General features: G+C 39.5%; 1 protein-coding gene across 2 annotated transcripts in view; it reads right to left on the bottom strand.

Moving 5' to 3' along the window:
• Positions 1-16,901, bottom strand: part of FRY (FRY microtubule binding protein) — a 211,660-nt gene that overhangs the window by 24,796 nt on the left and 169,963 nt on the right. For both annotated transcript variants that reach the window (XM_064172809.1, XM_064172802.1), the window contains exons 47-53: positions 12,896-13,036; positions 11,984-12,163; positions 10,357-10,518; positions 9,500-9,574; positions 8,292-8,462; positions 1,662-1,862; positions 964-1,125 (exon numbers count right to left, since the gene is read on the bottom strand). In XM_064172809.1, the coding sequence (XP_064028879.1) occupies positions 964-1,125; positions 1,662-1,862; positions 8,292-8,462; positions 9,500-9,574; positions 10,357-10,518; positions 11,984-12,163; positions 12,896-13,036 (1,092 nt within the window). The remainder of the gene's footprint in view (positions 1-963; positions 1,126-1,661; positions 1,863-8,291; positions 8,463-9,499; positions 9,575-10,356; positions 10,519-11,983; positions 12,164-12,895; positions 13,037-16,901) is intronic.

The raw sequence follows: 16,901 nt of genomic DNA, 5'->3' as shown, positions 1-16,901 counted from the left end.
AGGACAATTCCAACCTGATTTTTGATGACTTCTTCACTCAGAAGTTCCATTACCTCTATTAGAAGCAGTGCCAGAAGTACTGTATCAATATTTTGTGCGGCTGCATTTGGAAGGGACCAAGGGCAAGAACGGGTATGAAAGCTGATAACTACGTAAGGCATACTCTTCTCCTGCCCCAGTTTCTTACACCGCTCCTTCTGCAAATGTCATCCAACTCAACATGACAGAGAAAGCTTCACTGGTTAAGGCAACAATATCATAAAGCCACTAACCTTCCCTTGCACCTCACCCCAGATTATGCATCCAAAGATACACTGAGAGGTGGAGGAGTCTCACCTCAAGCATTATCAAACAAGAAAATGAAAGAAACTGTCCCCACATTGATAATACTTTACCAGCCTTACTCTACCCTCATCTTCAGATACAACTGTCTGAACTACACCAAAGTGAATATGGTTGTTGTATCCTTGCAAATCCTGCCTCCTCACCCCCTCAAGATGGTTTAATATTGCAGTCATGAATTTAAAATTTCTGAGTGTCTGCCAAAAGACAAGAACTGAAGCCAATGCACACAACTGTACAATAGGTTCCCCCCCACAAAAATGCTTCTGAGAATACACGCATACACCCACCACATGAGCTGGCATATCAGTCTTTGAAAGGAAAAATATTCCCTTGGGGTTATAACTTGTAGCTAGTTCATGAACTTGTCTTCAAATGAGCTTGTAGTATCTTGGTGCACATGTAGTGCAAATAAAATTCTTTAATGAAGAAAGTATAATTGAAAAAGAAAAGGGTATGAATGTGCAGGAGCATATGAATACATTGTACTATGCCATTGCATATAGGAAGGCATAATGTACTTGCTTTCAAAACCCTTCACGAAAACGTAAGTAAAACAAACTTGTAACAGTGTTACATAAAGCCCAGCCCAGGTGGGAAAGAAAGTAAAAGTGCATTCACCTTAGATCCTTCAGACACTTGGAGATTATTCATATCAGGCAAAGACACATCGAAGCTGGATGTTCCCATGTTAAAATGATGAGGGTCTGCTGAGGTTGTGTCGCATGACGTAGAAAGGGAGTCAATATGATTTGTATCCTCAGATGGGGAAAGAGTAATAATCTGTTTAAAAGACAACAGGAGCACAGAACTGAGTACGCAGCTACCCTAACACACTGCTTTTATGAACATGCAAACCAGGCACTGTCTTAAAGGGCTGCGACAGTGGCCCTCAGTTTGTCCATGCAGATATGTTAAATGCTTTCAATGTTTCTGTAGTAAGAATTGCATGCAAACATTCCAGAAGTGGACAATGAAAATCTCACAGTTTGCTAAGTGGAGTCTTATTTCTTTTGAGTATCAGACATATCAGAACAATTACTATTGACCACTCGTGCAAAGCTACCACATATTAGTCTGTCAAGAACCGGGGTGAAAAAAGCAGATCTGCTGTTTCCTCTGTTTTGACCTTTGCATCAAAAATTCCCATTTAAGTTTGTAGCTAAGGAAAGAAATCAAGAAGTGACAAAAACACTCCAGTGAGTGCCACTCCCTATGTCAGCTGATTGCACCGTGCCTGAGCAAAAGGCAACTAAAAGCCTAGCCTATTTTAAAACGCAATCCTATCTCTTCTAAAAAATTGTCAGTTTGCAACTTACTAGGTCTGAGTTCTCCAACATTTGGCTGGTGGTCAGGTCCTCCTCCTCTGATGACTCATCCGAGTCCTCTCGGTTCATTTTGTTCAGGCTGGGCGTGCTCCCTGAAAGCTGGCTCTCTTCCAGCAGCTGCATGTCACACTTGTCCAGGCTATCCAGGGACCGTCTGCGTACTCCCCAGTTGAAGTTGTCCATGCTCTCACCCTGAAATCGGATATAGGGTCAGCTTCCTTGATTTGAAACGCACCATATACAAACCACTAGTGATTAGATCAGAGTTAGCTCAAGAAGTATTTTGATGTAAAAATAACACAGAATTGATATCAGCATTATTTTGCTTGTTCACCTAGAGATACGAGCAGAAGCATGGAAATGACAGTTAAATGAAGATTCATTCTTTCAGTATTAGATGGTTTTCATGCATTTGGTAATTTAAGAATTCATTTTTTTTTTTGAACTCCACATGTACACACATCTCAGTATCAGTAGAGCAAGGACAGGCAAAAGAAAAGTTTGGGAGCAATTGAAAGGATTCTTCCACGATGTTTAAAAATATTAGGAGCACAGTTCAAAACAATGGTTCAGTTGCAAAATGCATGTTAAAGTTTTAGGTATTTTGTGTTATGTACATAACCATAACGAGTAGATTTGAATGAACTCTTCATTTACACACAAAATGTAACCGCTAAAGCAGCACGCTTTAAAAAAACCTCTTCTACTCTAGACCCATATTGCTCATTTTAAACTTGAATTTATCTGAATTATCTTGAGAATCAGCTGATTTGCATTGCCTCGAATTTTGCATTTTAAAAGGCCACAGTCAAATGGCCTGAACATATTCTATTGACTTTCAGTTCTCATCCCACATGCAATTACAAGAAGCTGAGGGCATTAAGCAAATTGTAAAACTGACTGTGATCACAATTTGTGAACTGATACAAAGATCACTTGATTTCTTTCATGTATAAAAATGACTGTTAGTTTTCCACCAATTTTCCATTTGTTTACTTTATGTACTTTTCCACTGGACCATTTTTTTTCCTTAGTTGGACTAATTTGCTTGCTTTTTTCTTCAACTCTAGCCAGCTTCCCCTCCTACAAAGGCACAAGCACGTCTACAACTGCTCCAAAAGGGGCCTTATATAGCATGAAGGGTCCACCCAGAGGTATCCAGAGTCAGTTTAGGGTACTTTATCTAGGTGAAAGCCTTCAAACTTACATCAATATAGGAAGGAAATTTTGAGAGAAAAATGTTTCTTTTTATGGTTCAGGGCTGACTATTCACAAGATGACTCTGTAAGATGCAACACTCCTATTAAACAAACACAAACTAGCTGCTAAAAATTCAACTTGACAGTGATCTTTTAAATATGAATTTGACAAAAATATGGTTCTGCCTAAAAGAATCATAACTGTTATTACCAAATCATTGATTATTACTATCTCCTGGGCTTATGCAGAGTAAAATTATATGCAGAGACAGAGGACTCAGTTCAGTAAAGTCCCTTAAGCAGATTTGTAATTTTAAACACTTGAGTAATCCCCACTCAGGATTACTCAAACATTTACTGAGGGGACTCAACTGCATAAAGTGCATTTAATTCAGTCGTAATTTTACCTCCTGAACAATCTGACTTGCAGAAGCAGATCTTATTTTACATCATTGCACTTTAATGCAATGGATCACAGACTATGATTAGAAAGATGAAAAGTTTAGTTTCATGACACTAAGCTCACCATTCAGGAACAAATATGAGGAAAAGACCCCCAAAAAATAAACAAAAATCAACCACATTTAGGAAAAAGACACTTCAGAAATGCAAGAACTGTAATCCACAGGAACATGCAGAACTAAGAAATGCACCATATTCAAAACCAAACAAACACAGAATTGCAATGAAGCATGACACACTACTGGAAGAGTCCTGTGCTCTCATCTTGGGGCTGGAATCATATGGTAGTTGTGTGGGAAGAGAACAGAACACATCTAAGAATTAAGAAATTAGGTCTCTTTAAATCATAACAATGACTGGTCAGTTCCCAGCTATTTATTTGAACAAGTTGTTTGATTGTCCTCCCTCCCCCACAAAGGCTGGGGGACACATGCAGCAGTGAGATGAAATTACATAAAGGAGCATGCAAAGATGACAGTCATCACACCCTGATCCTCATGACCTCTACTACAACTGTTGGTAAACTTTGCAGCTCACATCTACAGGAGTATTTCTTGTTGTACTTTTATGCTGCAATGTCTTAAAGAAGGAAGCCAATAAAAAGAAGAAAAATGAGAAGGGACACTTCCAGGACACTTCCAGTTAGAAGGCAGAGTGGGCTAGCAGTGAGGGAAAAGGGTAAGAGAGATGAAACACAATATAACCCAAACACCTATAGTATTTCGGTTAGCATAAGCTTGCTACAGAGACACCCAGAATCATACTGAATTTAAATGAGAGGTCAACATATGTCTACAAAGATGGAGTTGCTATATCTGTAGTCTGTTAAGCAATCTTTCTATCATAATTAACTAGAGAAAGGGAAGATCTATTTGAGAGGCTGTTCATCTTTATCTACAGTGAGAGCTAAGTCATTTTCTATCTGAAAAGCCATCAGAAATGAGCATCAGTTCAAAAGAAACCAGTCACATATTATAAATGTCTCACCAGTACCACATAGAACTTCCCACAATGACCACCCTCTGGTTTAGAAATAAGATGTACCTTTGCAGCCACTTTAAATATCACAACAATCCAGGGGAAGGGAAAGATACAAGAAGGGCAGTAAAAAAGGAAGTAGCCCTATGTGGGGGAAAGCAGCATAGCTTGTCTCTACAGCTGGTAAGAATTATGCATACCTTCTTCCAGACACATTTCTATCCTTAATGTACTGTCAAAGCCTGCAAGGTTAATGGAGTTGCTCGAGTATGGTAGGGTAAAGAAGAAAGTATTGTGGAACTGCATAAAGAACCACTATTTCCATGTGGTTCTATCTTTCAGAGAAGCACAAACATTTTGAGACAAAGCCTTCTGGAAAGTTGTGTTTGCATAATAAGTGATGTACAAACTATCAGTTGCTGATTTTGTATAACTCATTACAATTTTCTATCATTTCAGTTCTCTCTATACCTTGATAAACAGCAAGTTTATGTCCCAAACTGGCAACCAGTAATAGGGCTTTTCAGTTTCCTTTACAGGTTAAATCAGTCCAGTGCAACTGTTAATCTACAGCTAAATTAAATCAAGCTATATGAATTAATCATTCAATCAAATTCAAGCTGGTAGGTAGTGATGCAAACTTATTCAAGAGGTCTCAGGTATCAGCTTTAGGAAGATGCTAACAGTAACCAATATATTACAATTGAGACCTGGAAATTGTTGCCTGTGGAAACAAATGCCCCACATTTCACTATCACAGTATCATCAGGGTTGGAAGAGACTTCACAGATCATAAAGTCCAATCCTTTACCACAGAGCTCAAGGCTAGACCATGGCACCAAGTGCCATGTCCAATCTTGCCTTGAACAGCTCCAGGGATGGCGACTCCACCACCTCCCCGGGCAGCCCATTCCAGTGTCCAATGACTCTCTCAGTGAAGAACTTTCTCCTCACCTCAAGCCTAAATTTCCCCTGGCATAGCCTGAGGCTGTGTCCTCTTGTTCTGGTGCTGGCCACCTGAGAGAAGAGAGCAACCTCCTCCTGGCCACAACCACCCCTCAGGTAGTTGTAGACAGCAATAAGGTCACCCCTGAGCCTCCTCTTCTCCAGGCTAAACAATCCCAGCTCCCTCAGCCTCTCCTCGTAGGGCTGTGCTCAAGGCCTCTCACCAGCCTCGTCGCCCTTCTCTGGACACGCTCAAGCATCTCAATGTCCCTCCTAAACTGGGGGGCCCAGAACTGAACACAGTACTCAAGGTGTGGTCTAACCAGTGCAGAGTACAGGGGCAGAATGACCTCCCTGCTCCTGCTGGCCACACCATTCCTGATGCAGGCCAGGATGCCACTGGCTCTCTGATTATTTACTTTACTCCTCTTACATTTCCAAAATGGCACTTCGCAAGCTTAAATGTTAACGTTCCTTTGTTAGTTTCTGGAAAAAGGAATAAGAAAAGCCAGCAAACATAATACCTGAGAAACAAGACCCTCAGAGCACAAGTTTCCAGTGGGTACCTCCCACTCCATACTCAGTTTCTCAAGGACCATATTAAGAATAATCCAGTTATCGTGTTTCTGCATATTATTTATGCACAAAGGCACTCAAAGGAGAAATGACTCAACTTGGAAAATGCCGATACTAGAATTAAGATATTTTAAAACTTGCGAACTGTTGAACATGTCAAAAAAACCCAAACTTCAAATGAAGCAGATTTTTTGAAAAATACCTCAAAAACATTTCTAATACAAGGCAAAAAAAAAAAGAAGCACCCGTGAGAAATGCAAGCACACACACACTCACCCACACTGGAGAGGAAGAAAGCAACAACAAAACTATGATGTTATTCTATAATATAAACTTGCAAGAAGGCATAACAAATGCTGGTACATCTGAGTTCAAGTGGTACTCTTACCTGAAGTTCCTGGGTAGCAGATATAACAGACAGAAAAACAAATAGAAAGAATCTTTATAAAATGACTGTATTAAAGACATCATTGACAAACATTTGCCTATAATTGTATCTAACACTATTACAGAAACTTAACTCTTCAGCCTATCTTTTATATTTGAAAATAACCATTGCTGGCTTTGGCATCTTTATGAAACTCCAAACATCTTGTGGTCTGTGGATGACACAAGCATCCTGGTCTGTTTGAATGACATGGGGTTTCATGGAAAGACTGTTTGGTGCTAGCTTAACTTTTCTAATACTTCTTTATTCATGTTTATGATGTAAATGATGCAGTTCTCACTAAAGACTTTGGTGAAATAGCCTCTAACACCAGGTTTGAATATGGCTGAAGTATCTATTTATTTAAAACAGTAGTAATTCAGTCTGGACTAAACCTTGAAATGCAAGGTCTTAGAGCCAGAGCAATTTAAAAACTCTATTAATTAAAAGTATTTTTTCACATTATACTAGAGAAGCTTAGTATCTGCTCCTCAGCAACAAACAATTAGTCTATCAAACAATTCAGGCCTTCAATTTAGTCTTGAAGTTAGCCACATGTAGAAACCAAATCACTGCAGGGTTACAGTCCATGAAAGGAAACACATTTTGACAAGAACTGTTCTGCACGATTACATCTAATCTGAATATGGTTTTAACTGGTGAAGAAAATGAAGAAATTCTTGCACTTCACTAGACAAAAAAATATGTGATACTTGTAACTGCAGTTCCAAGTCCTTGTAACATCTTCAAACCATTCAAGACATATCATTGCAGCTGGTATACTTTTTGACAAGTAATCTGGCATTGCTGCCTTATTACTCATCATTGTTTGGAACTTTGAAGCTCGTACATAATATTTGGCTAATGTATTTCCAACCACTGATACCAACTGCCTTTTTTTTTCTCCCTTCTTTTTTTTCCCCAACAAAGTCATGGGCTGCTGCAAGTCAGAATATCTATATTTTGATATAAAGATTTCTGACTTGGAAAATAAGGACTATGCAACATCTCTTTCCATTTCTTCATGTTTTCTCTTCCCTGGAAAACATGAGTTTTCACCAGAGGGGTCTGTCTTCCTTGAAATTATTTTGCAACTTCTAATTGAACTAGAGGAAAAAAAAATATTTCTTCTTGTACACATGTTCTTCTCAGAGCTAAGAGCAATGCCTGAGAGAATTCATGTTAAAATCGAGTTCAGATTCTGACAAGACAATTTAACTGTTAGCTTTGCTGAACATCTGCACTCTAAGCACTTAAAAAGAGCTAACAATTTCTGAACCTTTCAGTAGCAACAGAATTGCTAGACTTATTTGGCAATAGATATTAATTTCTGGTCTTTCCCACACAAACAGAAAGAAGTATTCCAAGTCTGACATAAAGAAATGTTAAAAGGTGTAGTCCCCTAAAATTCAGTAGTTAAACTTTTTTCCCTTCAGCAGTTTCAGCTGAAGGTGTGCTGACATGCTCCACCTGCCAAGACTTGATCTGGGTCCTCAGGGTTCTGTTTAGATTCTAAAGAAAATGATGAAATCATGGACACCTAAACAGAGTGGAAGGTTCTCCTCTCTAAGGGTTAGAGATTTCAATTAGCAGCTGAAGCAGTAACAACAGCCTGAAGGCCTGAATTCATGTTTTGGAGGGTTACTCCTGAGTCCTATTTGGAACAATTCAATAGTATGGGTTTTCAACTAGCAAATACATTTTTGCAAAGAATTTAGATATTTTTATTTTGTACTTAAAATAAAATAATTTAAAGCAAGTTCAGTGAAAAGGTACCAGCAGAGAGGCTTTATCTTCCCAGTAGCAGTTTTGCAGTGTTTCCTAAACTACGTTCAGAAAGGAAGGGTGTGGTAGCCTCTTAGTGTTATGCTACTGAAATAAGCACTAAGTGAACAGTATAAACAATCTGAATTTAAAACTAAGTTTATAGTTATACAGTTAAGGTTTTATGTTACAAGAAGAGTATAGTGTTCAGCAGAAAGAATATCAAACTGTTTTAAATAGAAAAGTTGTTTCAGAGAAAATATACTGTACCTCCCCATCTTCCAGCTCAACATCTAGGAAATCAAAGTCCCTAAAGACTCTGAATTGTTGTTCACTGTTTGAATCATCCATGTTCTCCTGCTCCCTCGTTCCGTCCTCTGAAGACACCAAGCTCGTCTGGTGCTCAATCAGATCCAAATCACCACAGGAAGAAAAAATTACCTACAATTCAAAGTATTTCTCTTTGTAACAAACTGTTCCCTCTGGTTGTTTCTTCCTAAAAGCTCTAATTGGTTATTCAGAAGACTGTATTTCCAGTACACACCTAATTCCTTCACTGAGTATTTTTAGAACACCCTTCATTATTTATGTTGGACAGGTGCCTTCAGATTAAACTTGTACAAAGGAACAACTTCATACTGCAGGAACACATCCAAGAATATTACAGCTACCTCCTAATGGCTGCAGATTGATGTTGCCTGGATGTTTGTATACATTTACAGGAAGAAAGTTCTGAGAACTTACCAAAGAAAATACTGTCGAGGGGATGAGACAGTAAAGTTCATTAAAAAAAATCTCTAGTTAAAAACAGTATTGGAAAAATATGTCAAGATTGGAAGACACAAACTATAATTTTCCCTTCCCTAATAAAAATAATTACATCTGCTAATTAGCAGATGCAATGCTCCCCATCTTACAGAAGTGAAGGACCTGTTCACCATAACACATGTGACATACAACATATTCAAAAACATCAAAAAATTTCCCTTGCTCTGTAAAAAAATATTGTTAATTATTTTAAGAGCTTTCTACCCTGAATGATCTATTGCCCATCTCCTGGAACCAGAGAATATTAATTTTTAAAGTGCAACATTAGAACTAGTATCTAATGGAAATTCAGACACAGATCTCACCTTCAGTTCTATTTCTGTAATCTAATTTTTACTTTTTAGATGGGACATACTAGAGTTCATCACTCTACCAACTAAGATGGCATAGTAAAACCTATATATACAGCATGACAGATCTTTCAGAGCAAAACCATAGACAGCTCTGTAAGTAAACTGCCTTTAAGTGAAAGGGCCATTTACTCTCTGGTCTGTATGCTGAGAAATGCAGCATGGGCCAGTACAAGTGACAATGATAGTAATGTCACATGAAATTGCCTACCAGGTCAGCAACTCCAGGAAACAAAGTTCTTCACCTTTAAAGCTTAGGACACAATGAAACACAAAAATGGTCAATACAAGGCTACTTACTGAAGGGTTTTTACTCAGCCCAACTTCCTGACCACAGAGAGAAAGGACATGCACCAGCTTTTCTTTTGTCCTTTTCTAGAAAACAAGATTTTTCTCAAGTGAGCACTCTTTTAACCACACATTTCACAGTGGCTAGAAACATACACTAACAAATTTTAATTGGGAGGAATTAATCAAAGAATTAGTCATTAGGTGTTGAAAGGTTTGCTTTCCGAGCACCTATGCATACAAGGAAACATAAATAGCTGTTAATGATTTCAGTGTTCACTATTTTTACATTAGCCTATTAATTCTATTGAGTGTGGTAAGGGAACTTTAGATTGCATGCATTACTTTAAAAGGACATCTCAGAAGTTTAAGAGGAAGCATGTGTATTTTTTGCAGAATTGAGTCACTGCTCAAAAGCTTGCTAGATTTAAAATAAACAAAAAAACCCAAACAACCAGAACCCAAGACACTTCTGCATGGTTTTATTTTAACTGTCAGATAACCAAAATCAGTAATGTAGCTCAACATCACTTTCAGGAGAATTGGTTGCACATGCTGCCTATCTGCTCTTTTGCCTAATACATGAACTCACCTGTGTTAACTAAATCTCACCTAGAGGTCTTAGAGATGCACTTCTTGCAGGTTGAAAGAAAAATAGTGGCAGAGTAGAAGACATAAACCAGATAATTTCTCAGTCCAAGGAAGCCATTCAGCACACAGTCAGGTGCTGCACTGACAGTGCCCCAGACAGGCAGGAGCACTGCACTGGGCACAGAGTGCACAAGCATTTAGTAACTCCAGAGTGTGTCAACACAGCTGCTCCAAGTGCAACTTGTTAGTGAACTGTAAGCTACATAAAAAGAGTTTACCTGAGAGTACTGAGGTCTCTTCCAGCTTACAGGAACAAGAACGTTGGAGTTAGATCCTGATGAGGTTGAAGAAGTGCTTCGGGTGACAGCCATTGCCCGGGGTTTACCATCTCGTCCAGAAGAGCTTTGCAGCTCATCATATCTCCTCCCAATAATTGGAGTCTTAAATAGAGAGTAATTATTCACTAGTACTATGATCCAGGATGAACTTACAATGAGCCACATTGCTTCAGTTGCAGGAAAAGATTACTCTGAAGATCACATACAAGGGTAAAACAAGGAGTGCATGAAATTTCATGTCACTTGGTATGTATGCTGTTTTTTCACTGTGAACATCTGAGAAACAATTGCCTTATTTAGTAGCTAGTGTTTATGTTCATCTACAGCTAATACTCAAAGCAACTGCCAAGCCAGCTTCTAACATAGGATTTGGAAAAAAAATCCCAGAAAGCTTATGAAATTTATTTCAAATCCACATTTCTTGTGCATGTTCTTTAAAGGGTTTTCCCTAGGACTGCTGAAAAGTCTTGTTCCAATAAACATTAAAATGATTTCTTGGGTTGATAATAGGCTGCTCAGCATTTTCTAGAACTACACCTACACAAAACACCAAGAAGAAACTTTTTAGACAATGATAATAAGATGGCTTTTTATGTTCCTATTTCCTTTTACTCTCCAAGTCTCACTATTATCTAGATGAAATAGTCCATAATGCTGCCAACAGTCCTGCAGGTTCATAACTACAAATAGAGTTGCCCCTTCAAGTCAATAGAACCATTCAGCTCTATGAAGTTAAAAAGCATAGAAGATCTGCAGGATAAAAGGCTACTGTAAAACAGTTCAGACAGAAGTCAGGCAGTACTCTCTAAAGGACATAACTTCTGTGTTTAACAGCATGTCTACATTTAGTCTGTATCTGTGGCTAAACTACAGCAGTTACTCTATCACTTGAAGACCCCTCCTCAGCAGAGAAGGGAGATTAGGAAAAGGAGAGAAGGCCCCACAATTTGAAATGAAAACAGATGTAATTAAATAGTCACATTAATATAAACAACAATACAAGATGTATAAAATTATACAGCAAAGAGCAGCAGTTGCACTAAACAGGAAGGCAGCCCTTGAGAGCAGGAAAGGGAAGAGAAGCAGAGTAAGGAGAAGCCTGAGCAGGATGCTCCCCTTTCCTCAGCAAATTTCCTCCTACTGATTGTGATGCTCATGGTCTTAATTCAGCTGTCCTGGCTGACTCAGAACTACTAATAGCCTGCAGCCCACGGCTGGCCAGGGATTCTGTCACAGCAAAACCAGGATACAGCTACAGAGAACACTGGCATCCAAGTACAAGATGCTTGGAGAGCAATTTGATGCCTATAGTATGCTTCTATATTGCAGCTGGCATAACCAGATTGTTTTTAATGCAACCAATACTTTTATTCACCAACAAAATACAGTAAATATCCTGTGCATCCCTCCAGCACGAGTTATTGAATACACCACTGTGGACTGAAAAGACTTCCAGTTTGGCAGTTTTCTTTTCGTAATTTTTCAGCTTTCTTATGGAGCTGCAATTCATTTGAGCATCATCAAATAACTGAACTAAGGTGTTAAGGAACAGAATGACAAATAGTACCTCGGAAATATCAAAATGAAACTCTAAAGTCTTCCCTGGTAGCTCCTTGGAGGCACTGTTCCACACACGGTGTATCTCCATTTTTGAAAGTTCGTTGTTTTGATAGGATGGTAAAACTAAACTGGCAGAGCGGGAAACTACCAACTTCAGGATATTCAAGGCTTCCCTCCAGTGAATGCTCTAGAAATAGGTATATTTAATCAGCAAACAAAGGAAAAGTCACATGCATTGGAGACTATTTACATTTTACAGTCATATTTTTTGCCTCATAATAAAAATCTGCAATTGGACTCTTACTGTTCTTTCTCCTTCTTGGTCAGTGGCAAGGGATGTACATGTGAAATAATTTCAAGGGCAGGGACCAAAGCTTGCCTAAGGTGGCATTGTTAGGGAACTGGCCTGTAACTTGGGAGACCCAAGTGCAAGGCCAATTTGGCAACAGATTTTAAATCTCCCAGGATGAATGGCTTAATATGAATAAATACAAGGGCCAGTGCAGAATCCCCATGTAGCTGAAAAGCTGACTGGAAAGGGGTTATTTACAGCTATGAAGTCCTACAAGAAATACATATGTTTCCTGTGACAAGAATTAGCTGCAGAAGTCCCTGAAATGATTATACCACATCTCCTTCATGCTGGTACTTAAGAAGAATGGCCAGTCAGGCTCTGGCATTAAGCTCACTCCCAATGTAGCATAGCTGCAGTCTAATCTGCCCTACACAGTGAGTGCACTGCTGGGTATCTTATCTGGGAAGGCTCAGCCTATGAAGCATCACAGTATTTAAACTAGGTACTACACTTGGCACTCGCAACCCTCCTTGATAACCCAGTCTTAAAATTTTATGAACATCAACTTATAACAGTAAATATTGCTAAGTTCCTATGGTAATATAAAGAATATACAATATTTACCTGGACATATTTTTCAATTGTTTTGAGCACTTCCATGTTAAACTGTTTCACAGGAATAGCTGACAGGTCCATGTAACTAAGAAGACTGTAGATCATTTGTAAGAGGGACTGTTGCATACTAGGAAGGCCCTTTTCTAGTAGCTGCAAAAAAACCCACAAAAACATGAAAATAAATAAAGGTTGAGATATATGCTCATGTGAAAAAAGCTGTGAGTGTCATAAATACCATCTGCACTATTAATCTTTCTTCACTCACCCATTTTACAATGCATTTTGCAATCATTTTACAAGTGATGATCATCGCAGAATCACAGAATTAACCAGGTTGAAAAAGACTTTCAAGATCACTGAGTCCAACCTATCACCCAACACCTTCTAATTAGCTAAATCATGGCACTAAGTGCCTCATCCAGTCTCCTTTTAAACATGTCCAGGGAAGGTGACTCCACCAACTCCCTGGGCAGCCCATGGCAATGGCCAATCACTCTTTCTGTGAAGAACTTCTTCCTAACATCCAGCCTAAACCTGCCCTGGCACAGCTTGAGACTGTGTCCTCTTGTTCCGTCACTGATTGTCTGGGAGAAGAGACCAACCCCTACCTGGCTACAACCTCCTCTCAGGTAGCTGTAGAGAGCAATATGGTCTTCCCTGAGCTTCCTCTTCTCCAGGCTGAAAAATCCCATCTCCCTCAGTGACTCCTCCTAGGGCTTGTGCTCCAGCCCCCTCCAGCGTTGTTGCCCGTCTCTGGACACATTCAGGCACCCCAACATCTTTCTTAAATTGAGGGGCCCAGAACTGGACACAGTACTCAAGGTGTGGCCTGACCAGTGCTGAGTACAGGGGCAGAATGACTTCCCTGGTCCTGCTGGCCACACTATTCCTGATACAGGCCAGGATGCCTTTGGACTTCTTGATGCCTAGGCACACTGCTGGCTCAAGTTCGGTCAGCTGCTGACCAGTACCCTCCAGGTACCTCTCTGCCTGGCTGCTCTCCAGCCACTCTGTCTCTGGCCTGTAGCACTGCGTGGGGTTGTTTTGGCCCAAGTGCAGAACCTTGTTAAGACTCATGGCACTGGACTGTGCCCATCTGTCCAGCCTGTCCAGGTCCCTCTGCAGAGCCCCCCTACCCTCCAACAGATGGACATATGCTCCCAACTTGGTGTTGTCTGCAAACTTACTGATGGTGTACTCAGTCCCCTCAGTGAAGATACTAAACAGGACTGGGTCCAGCACTGATCTCTGGGGCACACCACTAGTGACCAGCCACAAACTGGATGTGCCACCATTCACCACCACTCTCTGGGCCTGGCCGTCCAGCCAGTTCTTAACCCAGCACAGAGTGAATCTGTCCAAGCCATGGGCTGCCAGCTTGGTCAGGAGTTTGCTATGGCAGGCAGTGTCAAACACCTTACTGAAGTCCAGGTAAAGAGAGATATAAGTGTGAAACGAAAAAGATCTTAAAGTTGGAAGCCAAACACTAGCCTGTTTTGATAATGAAACATACGTTTCATATATGCCTACCCTAAATTATCCAGAGAACACATCAGAAGTTGAGTAAACTGGTAGGTAAAATTTGCACTGGAACTGGGGAAGCACATCCAGTAAAAACAGGGAAGTATCTTTTAATGTCTACCTTTGCTGAAAGTCAGTGAGAAAAAAGAAAACACGCTGAAGAAATAGAACTGCTACTATTCAGACATCAATATATATTTAACCAAATATGCTTCACTGCCAGTGCTCACTGTGTAACTGCCAAGGAAACACTTTCTGTTGAGGAGGAGATGGAAGCCCTAGACTCTCATACTATAGAGGTTAATACAAAGAAGGGCTTGATCTAAACCTAGAATTTTGGAACACCTGAGTCTAGACTCTGGAATACCACAATGAACCTTGGTAACAAACCTGTGATCATATATATATTCATAAGTGTGAAATACCTCAGTTGAAAATTTCCTGCCAGGTAGAACATTCTTTCCTTCTGGACAGATACTATCCCACCCCACATATTTCAGAGGCAATCCAATGTTATTGCCTGAGGTTACCAGAGGCTCGAGACTGAACTCTATCTTTCCACTCTGGCTGACAAAAATGTTCCTCTAGCGTTGGTTACTAGAGATACTAGCAGAACATAGTTACTTACAAAAACTCTGTGCTGCCTCATGACTTCCATTGTAGGAAAATGCCAACTGTTATCCAAGTGGACTCCAGTAATTCATTAGATGCACCTTGATGGCCTGAGTAACAAGGCTTCTCTTTTTATTAAATAGGAACACTTCATGCTAGCTGAGTTGGAATGATTATGTAGGGGACACACCTCATCCTGCTAAATACTTTTGATTTATTTAATCAGTGAAAGTGAGCAGAAATCAGTCATTCTTAAAATCACAATACAGGAAGATTCCATTAAGAGCATAAACACAGAGCTCACTATGGTTTATCTATTCCTCTAGAAGAAGACAGTAAGAATTCTTAAATTAAAGGTACTACATGGCAACTTGAAGTTAACAGCCTGTGGATACCTTTACTGAGAGATAAAAAATGCTTAGTAATTCTTCTTCAAAAGAGGGTAAGAAAGTTTTTCTTGCCTTTAACTAGGATCTTGCACTGGAAGGTTTGATTCCTTCCTTGTAAATAGTTTATATGATCCAGCACATAACTGGAATTGCATTTCAGTGTAGGAATAAAGAATGAGAAGGAACTATCTGTATGTGAGAAGTTTTTTTGTTGTCTTCTGACAGAGGCTACTGCATCAGATAATCACTTCCATGATAGGAAAAGGAATTCCTGGGAAATAATAGGAATTTAATCTCTATTGCTGGTTAGAAAGCTGTTCTATAAACTTTATCTCTGAAAGCTTCTGATTTTAATTCCAGTTTGTATAAATTTGTTGTCAACAGAATCCTTTGATTCTTGGACCTTAAACTATCAACACTTGTGGGCTATGCCAGATTTCACTTGTTTGAATGAGTGTATCTGGTTGTTGATAATCCAAATATGCATTTAAAGACATCACATAATTGTAAGAAGAAAGTATTTCAGCTCAATAAAAAGAAATAACAACTTTAAAATACCCTTATTACAGTAAGAATTCTTTTGCATCCAGTAGTAACAAAAATAGCAGCAAGATGGAGTTGTGGTAATACAACATTTGGATCAGTGACTGCCAGGACAGAGTTTCCACAGTATTGGTAGGAAGAAATAACTTTTCTTAGTATTTCAGTATTTTAAAACATTATTATTAATTCTGGTCCATATAAACTGGTTTGAAGAGTCAAGGATTCCACTCACACTAGTGTGTGTGGTAAACAGCCCGGTCGCATGTGAGTTTAGAGATCTACATTCTGCTAGCAACATTTCTGCCTTTTCTGAAGCAGGAACTTATTTAGAGCTAGATGGAGAGCACTGCTTGCCCCTTCAAAGGCTGACTGGGCTGGCTGCTGGTAGATGGGGCTGCCGGGGTGCTGCCCCAGGAGACAGTTCCTTTGCCCCTCTAAATCTACCAGCAGGTGTGAAGAGATACTCAGCCCTTAAGCTATGTTGGCCAGTCAAACAAACATTTTCTGTTTCCACTAGGGAAATAAAGAAGGCACTTCACATGCCATGGCTGGTAGACAAGCTGTTGGTGGAATGATGCCTGATCTATGACATGCTTCCCCTTGCAATATAGATGCTTTAATCTCTAGTGATTCCTTAGTTCTGAACAGGTTACAAAAAGCTCACACTTCCATCACAAGCAATCTTATATTCAACAGTAGGGAGGAAGAAACATCTACCATGAGCACATTACTAAGCAGTATGTGGGGTTTTGCCCCTTCTTCTGTATTGGCAACATTAGTTACTTTAAGTGTAAGCATGACACTGGACTTCATGAATCATAAATTTAACATGTGAGTCATATCAATTCAGATATGCTCTCAGAATCACAGAATGGTTGTGCTTTCAGAGTATGTGGTTGATTTTTAAAAATTAATATGCTAAAATCTAACATAAAAAAATCAAAGCAAGC

The sequence above is a fragment of the Pogoniulus pusillus genome, chromosome 3 (genome assembly GCF_015220805.1).
Source record: "Pogoniulus pusillus isolate bPogPus1 chromosome 3, bPogPus1.pri, whole genome shotgun sequence".
NCBI lineage: Eukaryota > Metazoa > Chordata > Aves > Piciformes > Lybiidae > Pogoniulus > Pogoniulus pusillus.
Note: the sequence above shows the minus strand (reverse complement) of the source record. Positions and strands in the feature narration are given on the sequence as shown.